This window comes from Astatotilapia calliptera, chromosome 14, assembly GCF_900246225.1.
Source record: "Astatotilapia calliptera chromosome 14, fAstCal1.2, whole genome shotgun sequence".
NCBI classification, from domain to species: Eukaryota; Metazoa; Chordata; class Actinopteri; order Cichliformes; family Cichlidae; genus Astatotilapia; species Astatotilapia calliptera.
Window position 1 is genome coordinate 13,065,556 of NC_039315.1, and position 19,670 is coordinate 13,085,225.

Consider the following 19,670-nt stretch of genomic DNA (forward strand, 5'->3'; position numbering starts at 1 on the left):
TGTGTATTAATAACCTAATCAGTAGCAAGTAATGCTAACTAGTAGTAAGCAAGTACAGTACTGTGCAAAAGTCTTAAGACACCCCACAGTTCTTTATGTTTGCACAGCAGCCAAACTCTATTGTACTTTTTCTAAGTGGTCTTGACTAATAATCCTTTCTCAAGGTCTTTCACAGTTTTTCTTTGGACATTAGCTGCTTTCTAACTCAGTCCAGTCCTTGTACCTGAGCATGTTCAGAGCTTATTAAGCCACTTATTCATTGACTCATTCAAGCATAAAAAAGGCACTGAACTCAAAGAATGAGCCATAACTTTGGAAAGAACCAATTTTTTACTGTATTTTCATGCACTTGGTTATTAGCGGCCTGTTGCAAAAACCTATACAGATCTACATCAGAGGGAGAGTATCTGAAAGCTATGTCCTTATGAGACTGAAAAAAATATCCAGACCTGACATAGGACCCAGAAAATGCATCTCAACCTTCAGTTGATCGCTGAAGCCTCGTCCCAAATGGTCTCAGTGGAAGGTTGGCTGTCAAAATGCCATTTTTAAGGAAGAGAAAAAATGAGAAAAGGCTGAGCTGTGCCAAATTACACAAGAACTGAAAACCAGCGGAGACGTCTTATGGAGCAAAGAATCCAAATTTACTTTTTTTTTTTTGTTCAAATCATCGGTTTATACAGAGGATGTCAGGAAAGAGGTTAATGTGGACAGAAATCTGTAGAGGCTCTGTCATTACTTGGGGCTGCATTTCAGCCAGTGGTGTTGGGAATCTTGTCAAAATTGATGGAATTATGAACATGGATGGAAGTACCATCAGATTTTGATCTACATATCAATATCGTGTGGAAATTAAATCAGAAGACTACTTAATGAAATTAAAAGAAATCTTGCCTAACAGAGTTCAGGCTGTGTTGAAGAATAAAGGTCTTCATTCCAAATGTTGACTTTCAGGCTTGATACAATTTTACAAACTCTGTTTCTGTCTTATATTTTACTCAGTTGCTGCACCTGTTTTTCATTTTCCCAGCAAAAATGTTAAAAAAATTAGGAATGGCTCATGGTTTCCGGACAGTAGCATATGTGTTTAAACAAATTTGAGATACCAGTTAAATCCTGTTTTGTTTCTTTGTAGTCGATGTGAAGCAACAGCCAGCAGCTTAGCTTTGCATAGAAACTGGAAATAACAATAGTTAGCCTGGACTCAAAAACTCATAGATAGAGGTTTAATAAAAAGTGGTTAGTATTATGTTAGTTTAGGAGCTTTAGAGGTATGATTTTAACCATAATCTCTAGATCAAGCCGCTTGTGTCCAGCTTTTGTTGAGCAAGGTGAAGGACTGCTGCCAAGAAAGTAAAATAACATGTTTCCTTCCAAAACTGATTAAAGCTCTTTCATTTATTATGAACTATTTTTTATTTATAATATTTAGTCACATTTATCAATGTGGAGGGATTTATTAGTTACACAGTTTAAAGTGCTTTAGATGAGGCAAAGAAATCCTTTAAAAACAGTATTTTTCCAGTGGAGTTAGATTATCAGACAACAAAGGAATGAATGAGTTCTAATTAATTTAGCAAAAAATCTGAAATAACCTCCTAATTTTGAAAAATAAAGACACTGTTTAATTTTCTTATATAGAATGCTTATAAATAAGTAATTAAGGATTATTTTCTTTCAGGTTTTTCTAGTTTCTATAAATTATATCTGTTATTTGCAGGAAATTGTGCAGGAATTATGGACCTGTAAACACAGTCTTATCACAGCTCTGGTATGTATTAATAACTATAGTAACATCTCATTTTTTCTTATCTCTGTTTGCAGTTTTGTGTGCCCCTCCACAGGCTGTATCAGTGGTGCAGCTCACCAACAGCACCAGTATCAGCGTGTCCTGGGAGCCGCCGCCTCATAATATTCAGAGCGGCATAATTAGAGAGTACAAGGTGAGGCCGCATTTTACTGTTTGTCTTCTTCTCTGGTGTTTATTTCTGTTGTTAAGCTCGTCAGTAAAGCAAATTGTTCTTTCGATTTGCATCTGTGTGCAGGCATTACTCAGTGTTTCCTAGGTTTGGTTGTTTAGATGCTTGTGAAAAACACAGATTTTAATGAACAATTAGTAATTAGTCATTGCCTTTTATGTGTTGCCAGTACTTGCGATGCTGCTCGGTTTTGTGTCATCAGATTCTCGGCTGAACAGTCACCATCCCTGTCATCTGTTAGCTCTGTGAAAAAAAACAGAGTTCTCATTATCTGTCTCTTAGAATGAGCGCAACACTGATTACTAATCATCAGGCTGCTTATGCAGAGCGTGGAAAAAAACATCAAAATAGAACATGGAGTACTATTGTTTTGATTCCCTCTCGCTGTCTTGTGTCTACACGTAGACAGTTATGAGTCTGATCATGAGAATCCATATTCTTCTGAATGTGTGATGGATCATCAGCCAAAGGCAGGGATCATATTTAATCCCCTTAAATATTTCAATTTCTCAGAAATACACCCAATATTTTGTTCAAGCCCTCAAAGGCTGACGTAAGAAAATATTGCACGGTATTACCTGACACATTTTCATTGTAACTCCCAGTGTCTTCATCACAAATGCTCTATAGGAGATTTAGAATAAATAAAAGGTTTACTCAGTGTTGATGAATGTGGACAGGTGTGGGGATTATGGCAGAGGTGGTGCGAAGTCTTGGAAGGGAAGATTTTACATACTAAGCACTCCTTGTACCTGTTGCTTATATCCTATGGATAGTAGTCTTGTACCATTGTAGAGCAACTTTCATGTGTGAGTTGCCTAAATTGTGAGGACCTTAAACTTTGGTGTCACACAGGTCTGGTGTCTGGGCAGCGGCGTTGAGCAGGAGAACCAAATAAACCGAACCGTGGATGGAGCAGTCCTGTCCATCCTGCTGACGGGCCTGCTGCCTGAAGTCCGTTACACCGTGATGGTGGCTGCTGTCACCAGCCTGGGTGTGGGCGCTCAGAGTCCGCCTGTCAGCCTGCTTCTCAGTGAGTCAGTCAAACTGTTACAGTTACTACACACGCCAAAATATGCCAAGACGCACTCTGCAAGCTGACTTTACCACATGTAAAATGTGTATGTGGAGAGTTGACTGCGCTGCATGAATACGATTAAAGCTGGTGCATCACCAACACTAACTTTTGCAGGTGTTTGTCACGAATTTGAGTCAGTAGTTGTGATTGCATAATAAGTTTGCCATTTATTTTGTTTAGTTTTGTGTCTCTGTGGCTCTGCTTTTTAATTTACTTGGCTATATTAGTCACATAGTCAGAGAAGATGTGTTGCTTCCAAAGAACATGTTTTGCTTCCAGTGTTTCCTGAAATGTTTTTCTTTTACTTGTAACCCTTTTACAGAAAACATGGGAAACTTACCTATTTGAGTTATTGATGAAAGTTAGGTGAGATCTTCTCACTTCTTCTGTTGGATCTAACTTGGCTTATCAAAAAGTCTAAAAACACCAAAGGTGGAAAAACTAGCATGTCTTCTATGTCTTGTTTAATCCGTACCAACACAAGTTACAGTTTTATGATACAATCAAACTAGGGAAAGATAATTTACAACCCTAAAATAATTGCAACCATGTGTAGTGAACTTGGGACTCTCCACCAGAGCAACAGATTTTAAGCCCTATGGGAGTGTCCGACAAGAGGGTCATGGACCCCCTATTGATCCTCTACCTAATCACACGAGCCAAGGTGTTAAAACAGGTGTGGGTCACAGACAGCCAAGGTTTCGGGTGAATCCACTGTGAAACCTGGCCCCACCCTATTTCCTGAGGTCAAATGGCCCAGGATGTGAGTGGGCGTTAATGCATCTGGGAAAGGATCTCAAAACTGGATTATAGATGGCAGACTAATTATATATGGCTAAGATAAACTGCTTGTAAGTTGTAACTTTCCACCTGTTGTTCCTTTGGGGCGTCTCCGGCACATCTCCTAATGCGTGTCTGTGCAGGCAGGAAGTATGTCCACAAATAAAATCAATATAACTTCCTTCACGTTTAACCAGTTTTCAAGTGCTTTAATGCCCCAATTTGATCCTAATCCCCTCGACTGTGCTGGCCCATTAAAAGAAGAATTTACTCAGTTTACTATTTAATCACCCTGAATGATATGTGAGGAAACAAAACCATTTAAAAAGCTTGTTTTTTTTCTACTCTGACGTGACTGACAGATCTCTGCTTTGGCTGTGTATCATGTGGCTCCATTAACTGGATCGCTTCTCTTTCAGCTCCCCCGCTTGAGAAGACTTCAACGACCGTGACTAAGGGCGATGACCTCAGCATAGCAGAGCAGATCACAAGCGTCATCCTCCAGCCAGCCTTCATCGCTGGGCTGGGTGTGGCTGCGTGGTTGGTGCTGATGGGCTTCAGCGGGTGGCTATACTGTCGCCACCGAAGGAGGAAGCAGCTGGGACACTATACCACATCCTTCGCATACACCCCAGCAGGTGAGGGGGGGAGGAGGGATTAACTATGACTTACTTACCTGCTTTAGGTAGAGAAAAAAAAGTAAAAAGCAGGAGAGGTTATCGTCACAGGACTCGAGATGATTTGATGAACCCTGTCACAGACGACTCATTATGTAACGGAGACATAAAAGAGAAAAAAAGACGCAAACCATCAGATTTTGTTTTCATCCAATGACAGTGACAAAGTTCTTAATAGACCTCCGGGGATATCTGGAGCAGTGATGAATGTTTTCAATTTTAGTTTGTACTTTGCAAAGCGATGCCTGCACTTTAATCGCATATTCAGTTAATTAAAATATATTTATTCCCACTGGGTAGTCTTCATGGCAGGAGCAAAGGGAAAAAAAGAAAAAAAAACCCTCAAGAGACACTCTGAAGCATATGTAAAAAGCTCAGCGCACACTTTACTTGATGCCCTTTGGCTCAGAAGCACACAGCACATCAGTTCTCAGTTCTTGTCTGACTTTGAGATGTATTTGTTCAATAATGGCTCAAGGCCTTAGGAGCAAATATGCAATTTAATTTTCGCATTAATATTTCATAATGTTGCATGTATGTCTTTCACTTTATGGTATGGATTTCTTTATTTAATTAAAAATGGATTTTAACCATCCCTAACTCCAGATACAGCAGCAGAAAAATCACATCTGCATTTTTATGTATTGCAGGCATACGCTATATAGATCTGCTGTGTTCCTCTTGGTGTATGTAGGTCAACAGTGCACCCTCATAAAATATCAATTCAAATCTGCTTTCTTAAACCCCCGTGTGGGATAAACTGTTTATTTGGTTATGGAGCATGATAATTCGGTCCAAAACATCTTTATCTTTCAGTGGCTCTTTGGGGAAAAAGGGGCTTAAAGCAAAAGCTTTATCTTCTTTGCTGTTTTCCAAATTTATAACTTTGCTCTTTTTTCCTCTTGCAGTTGGCTTCGCTCACAGTGAGGGATCAGGAATCATTAATGGAGGGTAAACTCTACGTTATGATTTGATTCATCAGATGATTAGTGTCACTGTGTGTTTCATAGAAGCAGTATTGATATAATCTCATCTTTCTTCCCAGGCCTGGCTTGTTGGGATCAAATATGGGCAACTACCCGTGGCTGGCAGACTCTTGGCCTACTCCAAACCTCACTCACAACAGCAAAGACTCGGTCAACTGCTGCTCTGGCAAACTGGATTCAGAGAGATATTACAACAGTAAGAGCTCTCTGATGTGAAATGCTAGAGTGCTGAATAAAAGATTGTCCTTGTTAATGTAACATAGTCATTTGCTGTGCAGCTGTTGGGATCATAAACTACCCAAACCAGTCAGAGAAGCACAGCGCGGCGTCCAACGACAGTCCCATCTACAGCACCATCAACACAACGGCTGAAGACGACCTCCTGGCGTACTACGACACCTACTCGAGCACGTCCTACAACCAGGGTCCAGACCCTTACAGCAGCAACCCAATACTGTCAAACAGTGGGTTTGGAGGTCTGGAGCAGGACCTGGATCATTGGACCATAAAGTCTGGTCACTCTGGATCTGAATACGCCAAGCTTCAGTACAGCAAGAAGAGCAACGGTAAGAATTTTGTGGAAGCGGAAAAGATCAAAAAATGTATCTTTGGACAGCTTAACTGGAAATGTCTGTCTGGCTCTTTATACGCAGTCATGAGAAAAATAATTTTCTGTAGTTGTGGTTATGGCATCATTATGCTTCTTGAAAATCTGTTTAGACGGTTAATGACCATTTGAAAATCACACATTCATTTAATTTTGCGGGAAAGAAAACACCTGTTCTGTTATTCAAAATGGATCATTTGTAACCACCTTAACCTTTTTAAGATGTTTTAATTACGAGATTGCACAGTAATGAGATCTTTTCTTGGACGATATAGAACGACATGATTACACGGGAAGGTCTGCATTCATCTTTTTTCATTTTCTGAACGCACTGCAGTTCCATAGTAATAAGTTAACTTCATAAAACTGTGTAGACTTGTGATTACGTGTAACAATCTGAGACGTTGCTTGTGTAATTACATTTATTAGAGCACTGCAACCTTAAAAAGGAAATATTAGTGAGCTGCCTTTTTTTTCTGTAGCTTGACATTGGCCAATAGTGCTTTGTTTTATAGATAGTTTATATGGCTGCCATAGTGCAATGTTTTCATCTCTTTTCTTATATGCAAGTGTTGTAACCACCTACAACACGTATACTTCCACCCACATGTGAAAGCTTGGGCAGCTTCATTAACTCACATATGATATATACAGGGAGTGCAGAATTATTAGGCAAATGAGTATTTTGTCCACATCATCCTCTTCATGCATGTTGTCTTACTCCAAGCTGTATAGGCTCGAAAGCCTACTACCAATTAAGCATATTAGGTGATGTGCATCTCTGTAATGAGAAGGGGTGTGGTCTAATGACATCAACACCCTATATCAGGTGTGCATAATTATTAGGCAACGTCCTTTCCTTTGACAAAATGGGTCAAAAGAAGGACTTGACAGGCTCAGAAAAGTCAAAAATAGTGAGATATCTTGCAGAGGGATGCAGCAGTCTCAAAATTGCAAAGCTTCTGAAGCGTGATCATCGAACAATCAAGCGTTTCATTCAAAATAGTCAACAGGGTCGCAAGAAGCGTGTGGAAAAACCAAGGCGCAAAATAACTGCCCATGAACTGAGAAAAGTCAAGCGTGCAGCTGCCAAGATGCCACTTGCCACCAGTTTGGCCATATTTCAGAGCTGCAACATCACTGGAGTGCCCAAAAGCACAAGGTGTGCAATACTCAGAGACATGGCCAAGGTAAGAAAGGCTGAAAGACGACCACCACTGAACAAGACACACAAGCTGAAACGTCAAGACTGGGCCAAGAAATATCTCAAGACTGGTTTTTCTAAGGTTTTATGGACTGATGAAATGAGAGTGAGTCTTGATGGGCCAGATGGATGGGCCCGTGGCTGGATTGGTAAAGGGCAGAGAGCTCCAGTCCGACTCAGACGCCAGCAAGGTGGAGGTGGAGTACTGGTTTGGGCTGGTATCATCAAAGATGAGCTTGTGGGGCCTTTTCAGGTTGAGGATGGAGTCAAGCTCAACTCCCAGTCCTACTGCCAGTTTCTGGAAGACACCTTCTTCAAGCAGTGGTACAGGAAGAAGTCTGCATCCTTCAAGAAAAACATGATTTCCATGCAGGACAATGCTCCATCACACGCGTCCAAGTACTCCACAGCGTGGCTGGCAAGAAAGGGTATAAAAGAAGAAAAACTAATGACATGGCCTCCTTGTTCACCTGATCTGAACCCCATTGAGAACCTGTGGTCCATCATCAAATGTGAGATTCACAAGGAGGGAAAACAGTACACCTCTCTGAACAGTGTCTGGGAGGCTGTGGTTGCTGCTGCACGCAATGTTGATGGTGAACAGATCAAAACACTGACAGAATCCATGGATGGCAGGCTTTTGAGTGTCCTTGCAAAGAAAGGTGGCTATATTGGTCGCTGATTTGTTTTTGTTTTGTTTTTGAATGTCAGAAATGTATATTTGTGAATGTGGAGATGTTATATTGGTTTCACTGGTAAAAATAAATAATTGAAATGGGTATATATTTGTTTTTTGTTAAGTTGCCTAATAATTATGCACAGTAATAGTCACCTGCACACACAGATATCCCCCTAAAATAGCTAAAACTAAAAACTACTTCCAAAAACATTCAGCTTTGATATTAATGAGTTTTTTGGGTTCATTGAGAACATGGTTGTTGTTCAATAATAAAATTATTCCTCAAAAATACAACTTGCCTAATAATTCTGCACTCCCTGTACTTAAATGCCCTTTTATATCCAATATCCTGGACTTTGAATTGGCTTATTGAAAGGTGCTTTGTGAATAAGCCTGCCATGCTCTGAAACTTTGAAACATACTGTGTGAATGGAAAGGTATGCGGAGGTTAAGTGCTTCATTCCTTTTGATATCCAGTGATTCTACAGAAGCTTAAGGTGCCCTTGAAGATATAAAATGGTCAGTAAAAGGAAAATTCTTTGAGGCGCTAACAGCTGTGGACACAGAAAGGACGTATTTAAAAACCTTTACTTAGCAAGCAGTTTGAGCTTTAGTGTGGAAACGAGTAACACAACGATTATGGCTCACACATTGTTTGGGTTTTTTTTTAGACAAACTGGTAAAGCAGAGGTCTACTGGGACATCATCCAAGTCAGGTCCTCTCACCTGGGTGGATGTCTTGTCTCTACCTCTTCCCACCAATAAAGATGGACACCATACAAAAACACACAAAGAAGATGAGCAGCACAGGTGAGACAAATCACTGCACTGTTAAATGTCAGGTTGTTGTTAAGGCCACTTCTTTACCCCCCTCCAAGAACAGTGGCATTTATTTTTGTGTGATCAGTCAGTTTATTTTTAGCATGGAGGCCTCTGCCTTCACCTATATGACAGAGGCAGTTAAGGCAGATGGATATCACAACTGCCCTAGAACTGTGCTGTGACTGCCAAGCAAAACTTGAGTGAAGTTTGGAGTCTGGGGAGTTTTCACATTAACAGCTGTGTCTGCGGGCAGTGAGTAGATCGTGCTTTGGGGCTGCAGAAGGGAGCGTCCACTCTAACTAGTTCTGACAGATTAGATTGCGGACATATCGGAGGGCTGGTCTGACTGTGCCGTGTCTTTCCTAACGACATTAGCCACCATCTGACAGGGTGGATTAGTACTTTGCCTTTTCAATGACACATCGTTCATTAAATTAGCCCTGACGGCATTGAAGTGACAACAGAAATTATGGAGGTGGCTCTGGTCTTCGGGAATGCTACACTGGTTCCCTTTTCCCACAAGGACTTGAAATTAGGTTATTATTTTTTTAATATATATTATTATTGAAGGGTCTTTAAGTTGCAGTATAAAGCGCCTTGAGGTGACTGTTGTTGTGATTTGGTGCTATATAAATAAAACTGAATTGATTTGAATATTTTTTATATATATAGTGGTGTTAGTGGTATTTCTGTGCACAGTTATTGGAAGTATCTCAACACCAGATGTTTGTTTTGACATGTTACAAGCTTGTGTGATCTAGCAGCTTGACATTTGTGTGTTTTAGTTTGCAGATTATCACAAAATCCTCATAGACGGAAAAATCAACAAGTAAACGCACGCATCTGTAGTAGCTGTAAGCGCAAAACACTAATTATATGTTTAAAGTCTAAAATCTTGGCTCATTTCAGCTTCTTTTCTCAACATGCTGGTCTGTGAAGCCTCTGCTATGAGGAAAAAAGTAAACAGTGAATTTAAAAAAAAATGTTGTTTTCCATAATTTGTTCAGTTTCTAACGATCCCACTTCAACAAAAGTAAGGCTGGCATTAAGTTCTAAATGAGCTGATATTTTACTTATAAGTTCAAACATTCGGTATGTTTGAACTTAGTTGTCTGTGTGAATAAAATGCAGGTTCATGGGAGTAAAAAAACATTACATTGCTTTTGTTTTTCTGTCGCCACAGCAGGTAGCTTTACATCTCTGATTGTTTAATACTGTGCGGTACTTTGTAAAAGTCTTGAGTCATCCTTCCTTTCTAAACTGCTGGCTTTCTGGAGGGTTTTCAAAGGTTTTTGGTTTTTTACCGTGGCGTGTTTCAGACTACTCCTTGTACCTGACCACTTTCAAAGCAACGTTTTTTGGTTGCTTGGTGCTTGCCACAACTCAAACGAGAACTTGAATGGACTAATGAACCCAAAGAAGAGAGGCACAACAGTGAGTGTCTACAGCCATCTTTAAAACATGGTGGACACTCTGTCATGGGTTGGAGCATTCCAGCCAGTGGTGTTGGAGATATTGTCAAAATTGATGGAATTATGAACACAGAAAATTATCATCAGCCTTTTATCAACCATCTAATACCATCCTGGCAAATTATAAAGAGATAAAGGGTGGCTCAAGACTTTTGCACAAAACCGTATGATACTTAAAATATTCAGTAAAACATGATTAGTTTAAACTGATGACACGGATTGGTGGTTAGTTCAGCCATTCACTCACATCTGGACTGTTGTTTATAAGCTAGTTTTTATATGTGGTAATTTCCTCAAAGATGCACACTCACTGCCTTCTCTTGTCCCTTAGCTCTGAGGAGGAGGACGATGACTGGTGTCCTCCTCTGCCAGCCAGAACCTACCTGATGGACACTTCCAGGGAGGAACTCCCCAGCCTGCCCTCTAAACCAGATGAGCTGTCCTACACTGCAACTTTGACATCTCCCCACCAGCAAGATGCATCCAAGCCTAATGACAGTCCACGGCTGCAGCATTTTGACCTCTTGGCACGGCACCACTTGGTCTCCCAGTCTAACCCCGATCTGTTTACCAACATGAAGGCCCAGGATGGCAGTGAGGTATACCGCACTAGCCAGTGGGTAGATGATTTCAAGGGGGAAAGCCTTGGTAAAGGTCAGTTTGAATTCAGCTTAATGCTTCACAGCATCCACACACAACCACATAGTGTCATGTATAATTTAGTTTATGATGTAACTAAACGGAGAGAATTTGTACACGAAAATCATGTTGCATTTATTCAGAGTGGCGCTCAGCGTTTCTTAGTTTTCCCTGTTCGTGTTCCTGAGGATGACATCAGTGTTCTTTCCCGTCAGGACAATTTCCTGTTACAGCTGCAGAGTCGAGCCCCACAGCCCCGGCGCACAGATCCAAGAGTAAGAAGAAAACGCCCAAGGATGGACCAAACAAGAGAGATCTGCAGAGTGAAGCAGGTATGATGTGCTCCACCGCATGCTTCTAATTTCTGTTTTAGGCTGGAAAAACGAATGAGGCATATTAACCACTCTGGCAGCTTGGCTCTCTGGAGTGCTCTGTTAGAGTGTTCGGTCACCAATTAAGACTGTGTATAAAAATGATTGTAGCCTCCAGATCTGAAAAGAGAAGCCAGTGAGGAAGTGGCTCAAATGTGAATTCTTTCTAGTGGCCAGCAGGGGGCGAGTCTCACAGGTTCAAAAAGAAGTCTGATTTTAGAGAACGGAAGTTGGTAACCTGTGGTTTACGAGCCTCATGCGGCTCTTTAGCCCTTCAGCTGCTGTTCCCACAAGCTTTGAAAAATAATTATGTAAAAAAAAAATTAATTTGGGGCTAAAATGGCTCTTTTGGCTCTTTTGCTGCTGAAGGTTGACGAGCTATATAGAAGTCCAAAGAACAGGGTACACTTAATTTATGGCCTCTGTATACATCTTTCTAAAGAGTTTATAGTCTTTAATGCAACGTGATGCCTTTGCCTACTGAACTTCAGCCTTTCAAATGTAAGTTCACAAATCAATTTGTGATGTTTTGTAGTTAACTGACTTAAATATCTCAACAGCTGCTGGCTGGACTGCCAAATTGACTTTGTTTGATTTTTTCCTGACCTTCATTTTCCCCAGAGACTGGATTCTAATTGCTTTGGTGAATATAAGGCACCATAGTCTATTCAGTTTTATAAGTTATCTAACTTATCACACCTTACAGTTAATTAACAAATATCATTATGCTAATATACTGCTTTAAGACTTTCAATACCTCGAACATTATACTTGGCGACCCCTCGGAAGGTCATCATTATTATTGTGAGCATAACAGCATTCTGGTGTTAGCACTTATCCCAGTAAAGCACCCCAGAGTGGCTAGCATGGCAGCAGACTTCATAATCAAGTGCAAGAATTCACTTTGGATTATTTCTGTTCTTTCTGATATTTGTAAATGTTTAGTAAAGCTTATTTATAAAGTAGTAACTTTTTGGCAAATATGATCGTTAATTTACTCCCTGAGAGTTTTAAATAATGCATTCTCTTCTGTGAATTTGGCTAATAGCACCATGTAAAATCGCCATTTGTAGTTAACTAATTTAACAAACAAGATATAATCAGTTAGCCTTAGAGGCACTGCTGCTGCTGCTTTAGAGCAGCACTAAGTTAACCATTCCCTACTGTTTCCAGTCTTTGTGCAAAGATTACTGTGTGCACTACTATGTTTAGCTTCATATATAATAAACAGACAGTGGTATCCTCTCATCTAACTCTTGGCAAGAAAGCAATTAAGCGTCTTTTCCCCAAAATGTCAAACTATTTCTTTAAAGTCAAAATACTCTGTTTATTTATTTTTTTAATCATCAATTATCAATCATGCGCAGAGCTCCCCCCTCCACCGGCTCCTCTCCGCACAGATGACTCCCTGCAGCTCTTGGCTGATGTGTTGAGCCGCAGTCGAGCAGACAAAGAGGGGAGTGACTCACCCACTCTACAGAAGAGGGGAGAACATTTCTCACCCGAAAGGAGAGGATCTACAAAGTGGTTATCGCAGGGTAAGCACATAATGCAGCATCCTGGAGCATCATTCAGCAAAAAGATAAAAGAGCAACATCTGTCTTTGCATCGCATGCCGCCTAGCTTCAACAGCTGGACCTCAACTGATATGTATTAATGTTATTGTGATGCTCCATGCAAATCCCTTTGGGCTGAGAAAGAAACAACTGCCACCGAATGTTTGCACACTTATCATCCCATAGTCAAGCAGCCTTGCTTTTAGTAGCAGGGGGTCTATTTGCACTGTGCTCCATCACTCTGGGTTTAACCTATATAAATACAGCTGTGACTTTGAGTTATCTGTTTGTCATCTGCAGATGAGAATGTAATCCCGTACGGACAGTCAAGCATCGTGCCCAACGTCCAGACGTCAAACTACGGGTCCCTTGGTGGAGGAGTGTTTCAGCAACCATCTAGTGCTGGTCTTAGGAGAAATGAGGTACACTGGGGCTGAAACCACTGAACAGACATAGCCTTTATAATGCGGTGCACAGTCCGTTCAACAGCAACCTGAGGGCAGGCTGAGACAGTGAATGGCAAAAGTTTACTGCAGGTTTTAGAGGAGAGATACAAATAGTTATCTAAAACTCAAAAAAGTACTGCAGTTTCTCAGGAAAATCTCTGAATCCAAAGTAGAAGTATATATCTATAAATGTGGTGATTTTTAAACAACCTAAAAAAAGACCTACAGACAGGTGAATAGATACAGTTGAAATAATTCTATGCTTTACCAATGAGTATGCAACGCACTCATTCCCTGAAATCTGTCTTTTTCTAATTAAAGTCGCTATCTTTAGGCTTAAAAGTTTAGCCTGTTTGTTGTTTGCTCAGTCACAGCCCTAGAGACTGCGTGACTGAGCTCTGACAGCCACAGGTCACTAGGGAAAAAACCTCTCTGTGATTGCTCCCGTAGTTTGCATAGCTAACTAACTGTGAACAGCATGACACAAACTAAAAATGCAGAATGTTTGCCTTCAAAGTTACAGTTGCACTTTTTTTTAAAACATCGTGGTTGCATAGACAGAATAAAAGATGGATGTGGCTCCAGTGATGTCATCCTTGAGATTATCGTTTTTACCGATGTGACAAAGAGGAGTAGTCTGGCTGTGAAACTGCTTGCTCATTGGGTCAAACACAAGTTTCTTTCCAGTTTCACTGCCACTCAGTGTGCAGACGTGTGACTGTCTGCTAGCTACTAAAGAAATTACAAGAAGGTTTTTGGTTGCGGCTAATTTCACTTTGTGACTGCCAGCAATCACTGGCCAACAGAAATGAATCAGGGGACACACATTTTTCCCAAACGACCAAGAGGTTTGCCAACTGGTCTCTAGTCCTGTGTGAGTGAGGCCTTAATTGTAAGGAGTGTGGTGAAGTTGAAGTGCCCAAATATAATCCTCTTACTTTCTAGCCATCCCCCTGCCTGGTATGTCCACAATCACTTTTCAAATCTCATTTTCGGAGCATGATTTGGTGCCTGTTATTGAGATATGATTCAATATATCTGGTGTATATTTTTTTTTTCAGCGTCTTTGGGAATAAAATGTAATATAGTTGGGAACATTTAAGAAATACATCTAAAAAAAACACAATGTCATCTGAGTTATTGTTTTTGGGATTCCTCAAAGTATATTAATTTTAGCAATTTGTCTTTTTTAAACAGTTTTTTAAAGAATGAGCAGTTTTCATGCACTACCCACTAAACAACTGCAGATAAAATATCATATATAGCCTCAGCTTTCAAAAAGATCATTCAATCATTCAGGCTCGTGCTTGTTGTAAACTGTATTTAAATGATGCTGATCTGTGCAGTCATACACTGTTGTCCCATTAATCTTTGTTGTGTCTTTTCTTTCCAGAATCTCATGTAGACAGTCGCCGATTACGCCATGTGACACCGTCCATTTTTCCTCCCTGATTTCCCGTCTTTGCGAACCATCAATCTGTTGCCATGGTATCTGCTGAAAAACTGAAGACAAAAGGGAACGTGTCGAGGCTTGCCATCTGCCTTTTCACAAACTATTTCTATTCTTTTTTTTTAATCTTATTTTATTGGTTTAATCTTTATTTTTTGTGATTTCCGTTACTCCTCCTCTGTGTATATAGACATCTTTCCAATTTTTTTAAAAGATATTGTTAAATATATTACAAAAATCTGCAGATCTGCGGGAAAATATTGTATTTTTAACAAATTGTGGGGGTGGGTAGGGTTGAATCCAAGTATTACATTGTTGTACAGCTGATTATTGAATGTATCTTCTGTTTACTCCTGAACCATCAAACCATACTGATGGGAGACGTCACGAGGCAGATAATGTGCTAATAACCCATCATGTCGGTGTGCGTGCGCGTGCATGTGTGTTGTGTTTGTGTGTGCTACTGTTTTTTCTGTAATCTTTGTGTGACTGTGTACCGTGGTACTCCTGTAGATCACCGGTGTGTTCATTTTTAAACCGACCAATAAAGCATTTGTTAGAAAAACGTTTCCATCTATCTCTGAGTTATACTGAATGATGGTGATCTGTGCACACTCGGCCCTCTTTATGTGCACACATGAGTGAGCGTTGATTTAATGCCGTATTTTTGCTTTTCGATAACGATATCCACAGTCATCATTAAAGAGTCACCAAACTGTGTTTAACGGCCAAACTCATAATGAGTATTTGGTAGCGAAAGATCAAAATAAAAACCTTATTAAATCCAAGCGAGTCTGAGGGGTTCATATGAGACAAGAAATTTACCATGAAGTTAAAAAGCTATGCTAAATCAAGCATGTAAATTATTAATTAAACAGCACACATTTTCTAAATGTTTAAGTGGAATGAAATGTGTGCCTTCTTTTGTTCTTTCTCTCCAGGACGCAGGAGCTTTGCTGTGTGATACAATAGTATCCCGAGAAGACTGCTGCTGTGAATTGGCTTTGTGCAAATAAAATAAATTATTAACACCTGCAAAGCTTCTCCTCACCTGTATGTTGTGTTTTACTTAAATTAGTACATCTCAGCAGTACTAACACAGTAAACTGAGGTGGTAAACAGTAATATATGCACTAATCAATAAATAACAATACGCTTGCATTTAGTTTAAAGCCGCTAATATGGGAATGTTTGTGAATGTTTATCTTCAAGATTACCTTTTTGATCAAACTTATAGGTGGAGCTGGATTGTGGGACTCTCAACCATTCTTGGTACAGCCACTGTAGAAAAAAAAGAGGTTTGGGAGCACAATAACCACAATAACCAAAATTATTGCAGCGGTGTGAAATGAACTTGATCTCACTGCCTTTGAAATGGTTGATTGAAAAATGGGGATCAGGTTTGTGCGACTACTCTTAGTTGATGCCTTTAAATAACTGTGGAGCATCAAGATGATGACAGAACAGCAACAAGATTGCATGGGATCCATTTAACAGTTACATGAAATCTGTTTGTGGTATTATGGCAATTGACATCTGTTGCTGTCTACGTGCACAGAAATTTGCATTAATGTGAATTCTGCAAAGCAATGTAACTGCAAAGTAACACAGACCACTTATTTTTATGTAGTCTATGAATATTACCAATTAGGGACCAGCTGAGTCAAGTCCCCAATTGCCAATAGACACGTTGCAGATAGGTTATGTTCATCGGTATAGTCTGACTCAGTGAATGTGTTGGCAATCCGTCTGCATTTATAAATAAGATGGCAATTAGTCGCAAACTTCTCCAATCTGCCTGAGAGCAACTGCAGTCGGTCCAAGTTAGACTGTAATTGTTTACACAGAGGTTGCTTCCCACCAGGCGACCTGTGCAACCTCCAATCAAAAATGATATCCCATGAGCATGCAACACCCTCAGCCTCTGGGTAAACAGTTGGTCACTGCAAGTATTTGCAAAATGCTGAAAGATTCAATGCAGTAACCAACAGCACCTGCCGACTTTTCCTAGTTCCTTGGAGGTTACTGCCCTACTTTTTCTCTAGTGTGACTAGGCCAGTAATTATGGCTGTAGGCTCAGGCCACTGGAGGAACTCCAGTGGCCTGAGAATTTCTTAACTCCCTTTGTTTTCCCTATGAGGCTGCTGCATGTCATTAACATGTTGTGTGGTGTGCATTATTGTCCTGTTTGCTATATGTTGTCTCTTTATGCTTCTCTTACCTCTTCATTCAGTCAGTTCCTGTTAAAGGACAGTTCTTTCTCCCCACTGCTGCCAAGTGCTTGCTGACTGAATTCAATTGTTCTCAATTTAGCCTTGTTTATACACACCTAATACTTAACAACAGTCCTCTCAAGGTTCCTTGGAAGTCTATAGATTGCTGGGCTGACCTTGTGAACGATAAAAATAAATTCGAACCAAACTGAAAGAAATCATCTTGGACTTTGTATGTTTAAATAATGATTGATAACGATTAAAGACACCCTGAATAATTTAAACACAACCATTTTGTAATGCAAGCAATGTGATCAGGAGAAGGTTTTAAAGAGCAGAGTGAGGAAAAAGGAAAATGGCGAAATGTCCCTGAGGTTTGAATGAACTTGGATATTGTTATATCATGCTCCCTGTAAAATGTCTAATACTACACTGTGTGTGATTTGATGCCTTCTACGGATTGCAGTATTCTGAAAATGCCTGTTTTTGAATGCGGTTTAATGAGCGGAGGAAGCCTTCATCTTTCTGTATGTCTCCTGAAACGTGACAGCAGCGAGATATAAAAGGCTTTTCCTCGTGTCTGCACCGTCAGCTGCTGCATGTGCCTCTTTTGTGCAGATCTTATTAGTGGAAGCACTACAGTGTTTTGGCAGGGAGACAGTGGATGGCGTGGAAAGCGAGTTGGACTCCATTGCCTTCGGCAAATACACGCTGGGTCCCACCAGGCTAGGATGATAATGGTAATCCGATGCAATTTGAAGAGGTTATGCAATTTAGAAGGGTTTGACAAATTTATGCTTTTAGCCCTGTTGCGTGGATTAGGGTCTGTGTGGTTTGCTGACCCCTCCCACACGCACACAGGCTCAGTTTGTAAAAGAGACCACTTCACATGTATCTAAAAATGTACAACATTAGGTCGACAGTAGATTTGTCATTTTTAGCTGTAGAACGATACTTTCCCTTGTTGGAAATGTAGTTCTCTCTTCTCGTCTATATAAAAAAGTGCACATGCATGATAACTACAATATGAACAACTGGAAATTGGAGCACAAAGTGGCTGTGATGTACGAGCAAAAGTAACCCGTCTTGAATAGGGACTGAAGATGAATTTGAAGAAGCTTTCCCAGAGTAAGGTAAAAACAGTTTAAGTGTTTAGACCTGTTCATGCATCAATGTGTACACAACAGAGTGCTTTAGTTAACAATAGCAAACACTATTTTTTGTATAGGGGATTTTTAATATGTGAAGGGCAATAGTAAAAATCCAATCAATGTGGGATTAATTGTCATCTGCAGGCGCACATCATGTATTTGAAGTAAGGACCCAAAAGCGGACAGTAGGACTAAATTTAGCCAAAGCAAACCACATTTTAAGGCTGCACAAAATCAAACAAAACACAAAACAAAAGGCAAAGACTTTCACTAACACTAAACTGGGAAGAAACTAAACACTAAGGATGTGAAACATGAAACCTGAAGCTGAGAACGTGGAACATGGATGAGACACATTGGGGGAGAACTAACGATCTGGCAGAGGACAAGAGGAGACTGGGAAGAGACACTGAGTGATGAGAGCGAAAAAGACAGCTTAGCAACGAGACAAGACTGACTTCACAGGGAGGCATCAATGACTAACACAGGAAACAAGACACAAGAGGATGGGGAACAATGAGGGAGGAATTATTCTAACACAATGTATAACAGAAGAAGACTAAATATACCAAGGGGAGAACTACAAGAAACAATATACACATTACACAACCGTAGGATTCATAAGCAAACAAAACTAGAAAACCCACTAAACTCAAAACACTGGGTCACAGACCCGGGACTATGACATTAATACATTAACCTTACTTACTGTATGGAGCATTGGATACCCAAACTGCAATGTAAACCTAATATAGGTAGGTAAGTTAGTGTGCATTTAAGAGAAAATTAAGAGTACAGCACATTGGTATATTTCTGTAAGTCAAAATGCAGCTAATGAGTCAGTGTTTGGTGCAAGATTAAATAAAATGCACCACCTAGTGGTAATAACTGAGTCAAGCATGTGATGGCCTTTGACTCAGTTATTACTCAGTTACTATTATACTATTTACCTTTTCCTTTACATGGTTCTCAGTAAATGCTCGAGAACTTAAATGTGTGAATGCTTTTTGTGAAATTAGGATTAAATTCAGAGCAGGTCCACTTGTATTTATAGCAACTAAAAGTACAGACATATTAGCTTGTTGTCCTTTGAAGCTCATTGTCAAGGGGGATATGAAGATAACTGCTGCTGTGCTACTTGATTGAAGATGTCACAGCAGCAGACATGTTAGTACCAACATATTTAACATGGGTTCAACCTTTGAGTTTTATAGATTGCATTAAAACCTAAATTTGCTCTGAATAAACATAAATATGTTAAAAGGGGTTTGCGTAAACCATAATAAAATGATTGAAATGCAAACAATCCTCAAACAAAATATTTCATAAATGGATTTTATCCTATTCTTGTGCTACCAGTGGTCCTGTGCAGGCCAAGCTCACTAATGAACAATGCTGAACCAGGCTGCTGAACCAGGCTGCTGAATCCATTTTCATTGTGTACACCTGTGTGTGCTCTAAATGACCTTTATGGAAATAACCAGTGACTCTGACTAAAGAAATTAAATAACCACCTTTACATAAACTCCACCCACTTATTTTCTTACACATTATGCTTAA

The 19,670-nt window shown here is 40.0% G+C and overlaps 1 protein-coding gene across 4 annotated transcripts in view; it reads left to right on the top strand.

Moving 5' to 3' along the window:
- LOC113035891 (roundabout homolog 2) overlaps positions 1–15,315 on the top strand; it is a 70,381-nt gene extending 55,066 nt beyond the window's left edge. For 2 of the 4 annotated variants that reach the window (XM_026191741.1, XM_026191742.1), the window contains exons 15-26: positions 1,825–1,943; positions 2,835–3,012; positions 4,257–4,475; positions 5,423–5,465; positions 5,560–5,696; positions 5,764–6,066; positions 8,662–8,800; positions 10,616–10,938; positions 11,139–11,255; positions 12,662–12,832; positions 13,151–13,272; positions 14,690–15,315. In XM_026191741.1, the coding sequence (XP_026047526.1) occupies positions 1,825–1,943; positions 2,835–3,012; positions 4,257–4,475; positions 5,423–5,465; positions 5,560–5,696; positions 5,764–6,066; positions 8,662–8,800; positions 10,616–10,938; positions 11,139–11,255; positions 12,662–12,832; positions 13,151–13,272; positions 14,690–14,701 (1,883 nt within the window). In that variant the 3' untranslated portion in view covers positions 14,702–15,315. The remainder of the gene's footprint in view (positions 1–1,824; positions 1,944–2,834; positions 3,013–4,256; positions 4,476–5,422; positions 5,466–5,559; positions 5,697–5,763; positions 6,067–8,661; positions 8,801–10,615; positions 10,939–11,138; positions 11,256–12,661; positions 12,833–13,150; positions 13,273–14,689) is intronic. The other 2 variants (XM_026191743.1, XM_026191744.1) reach the window with 1 other exon arrangement.
- Positions 15,316–19,670: the final 4,355 nt, after the last annotated feature.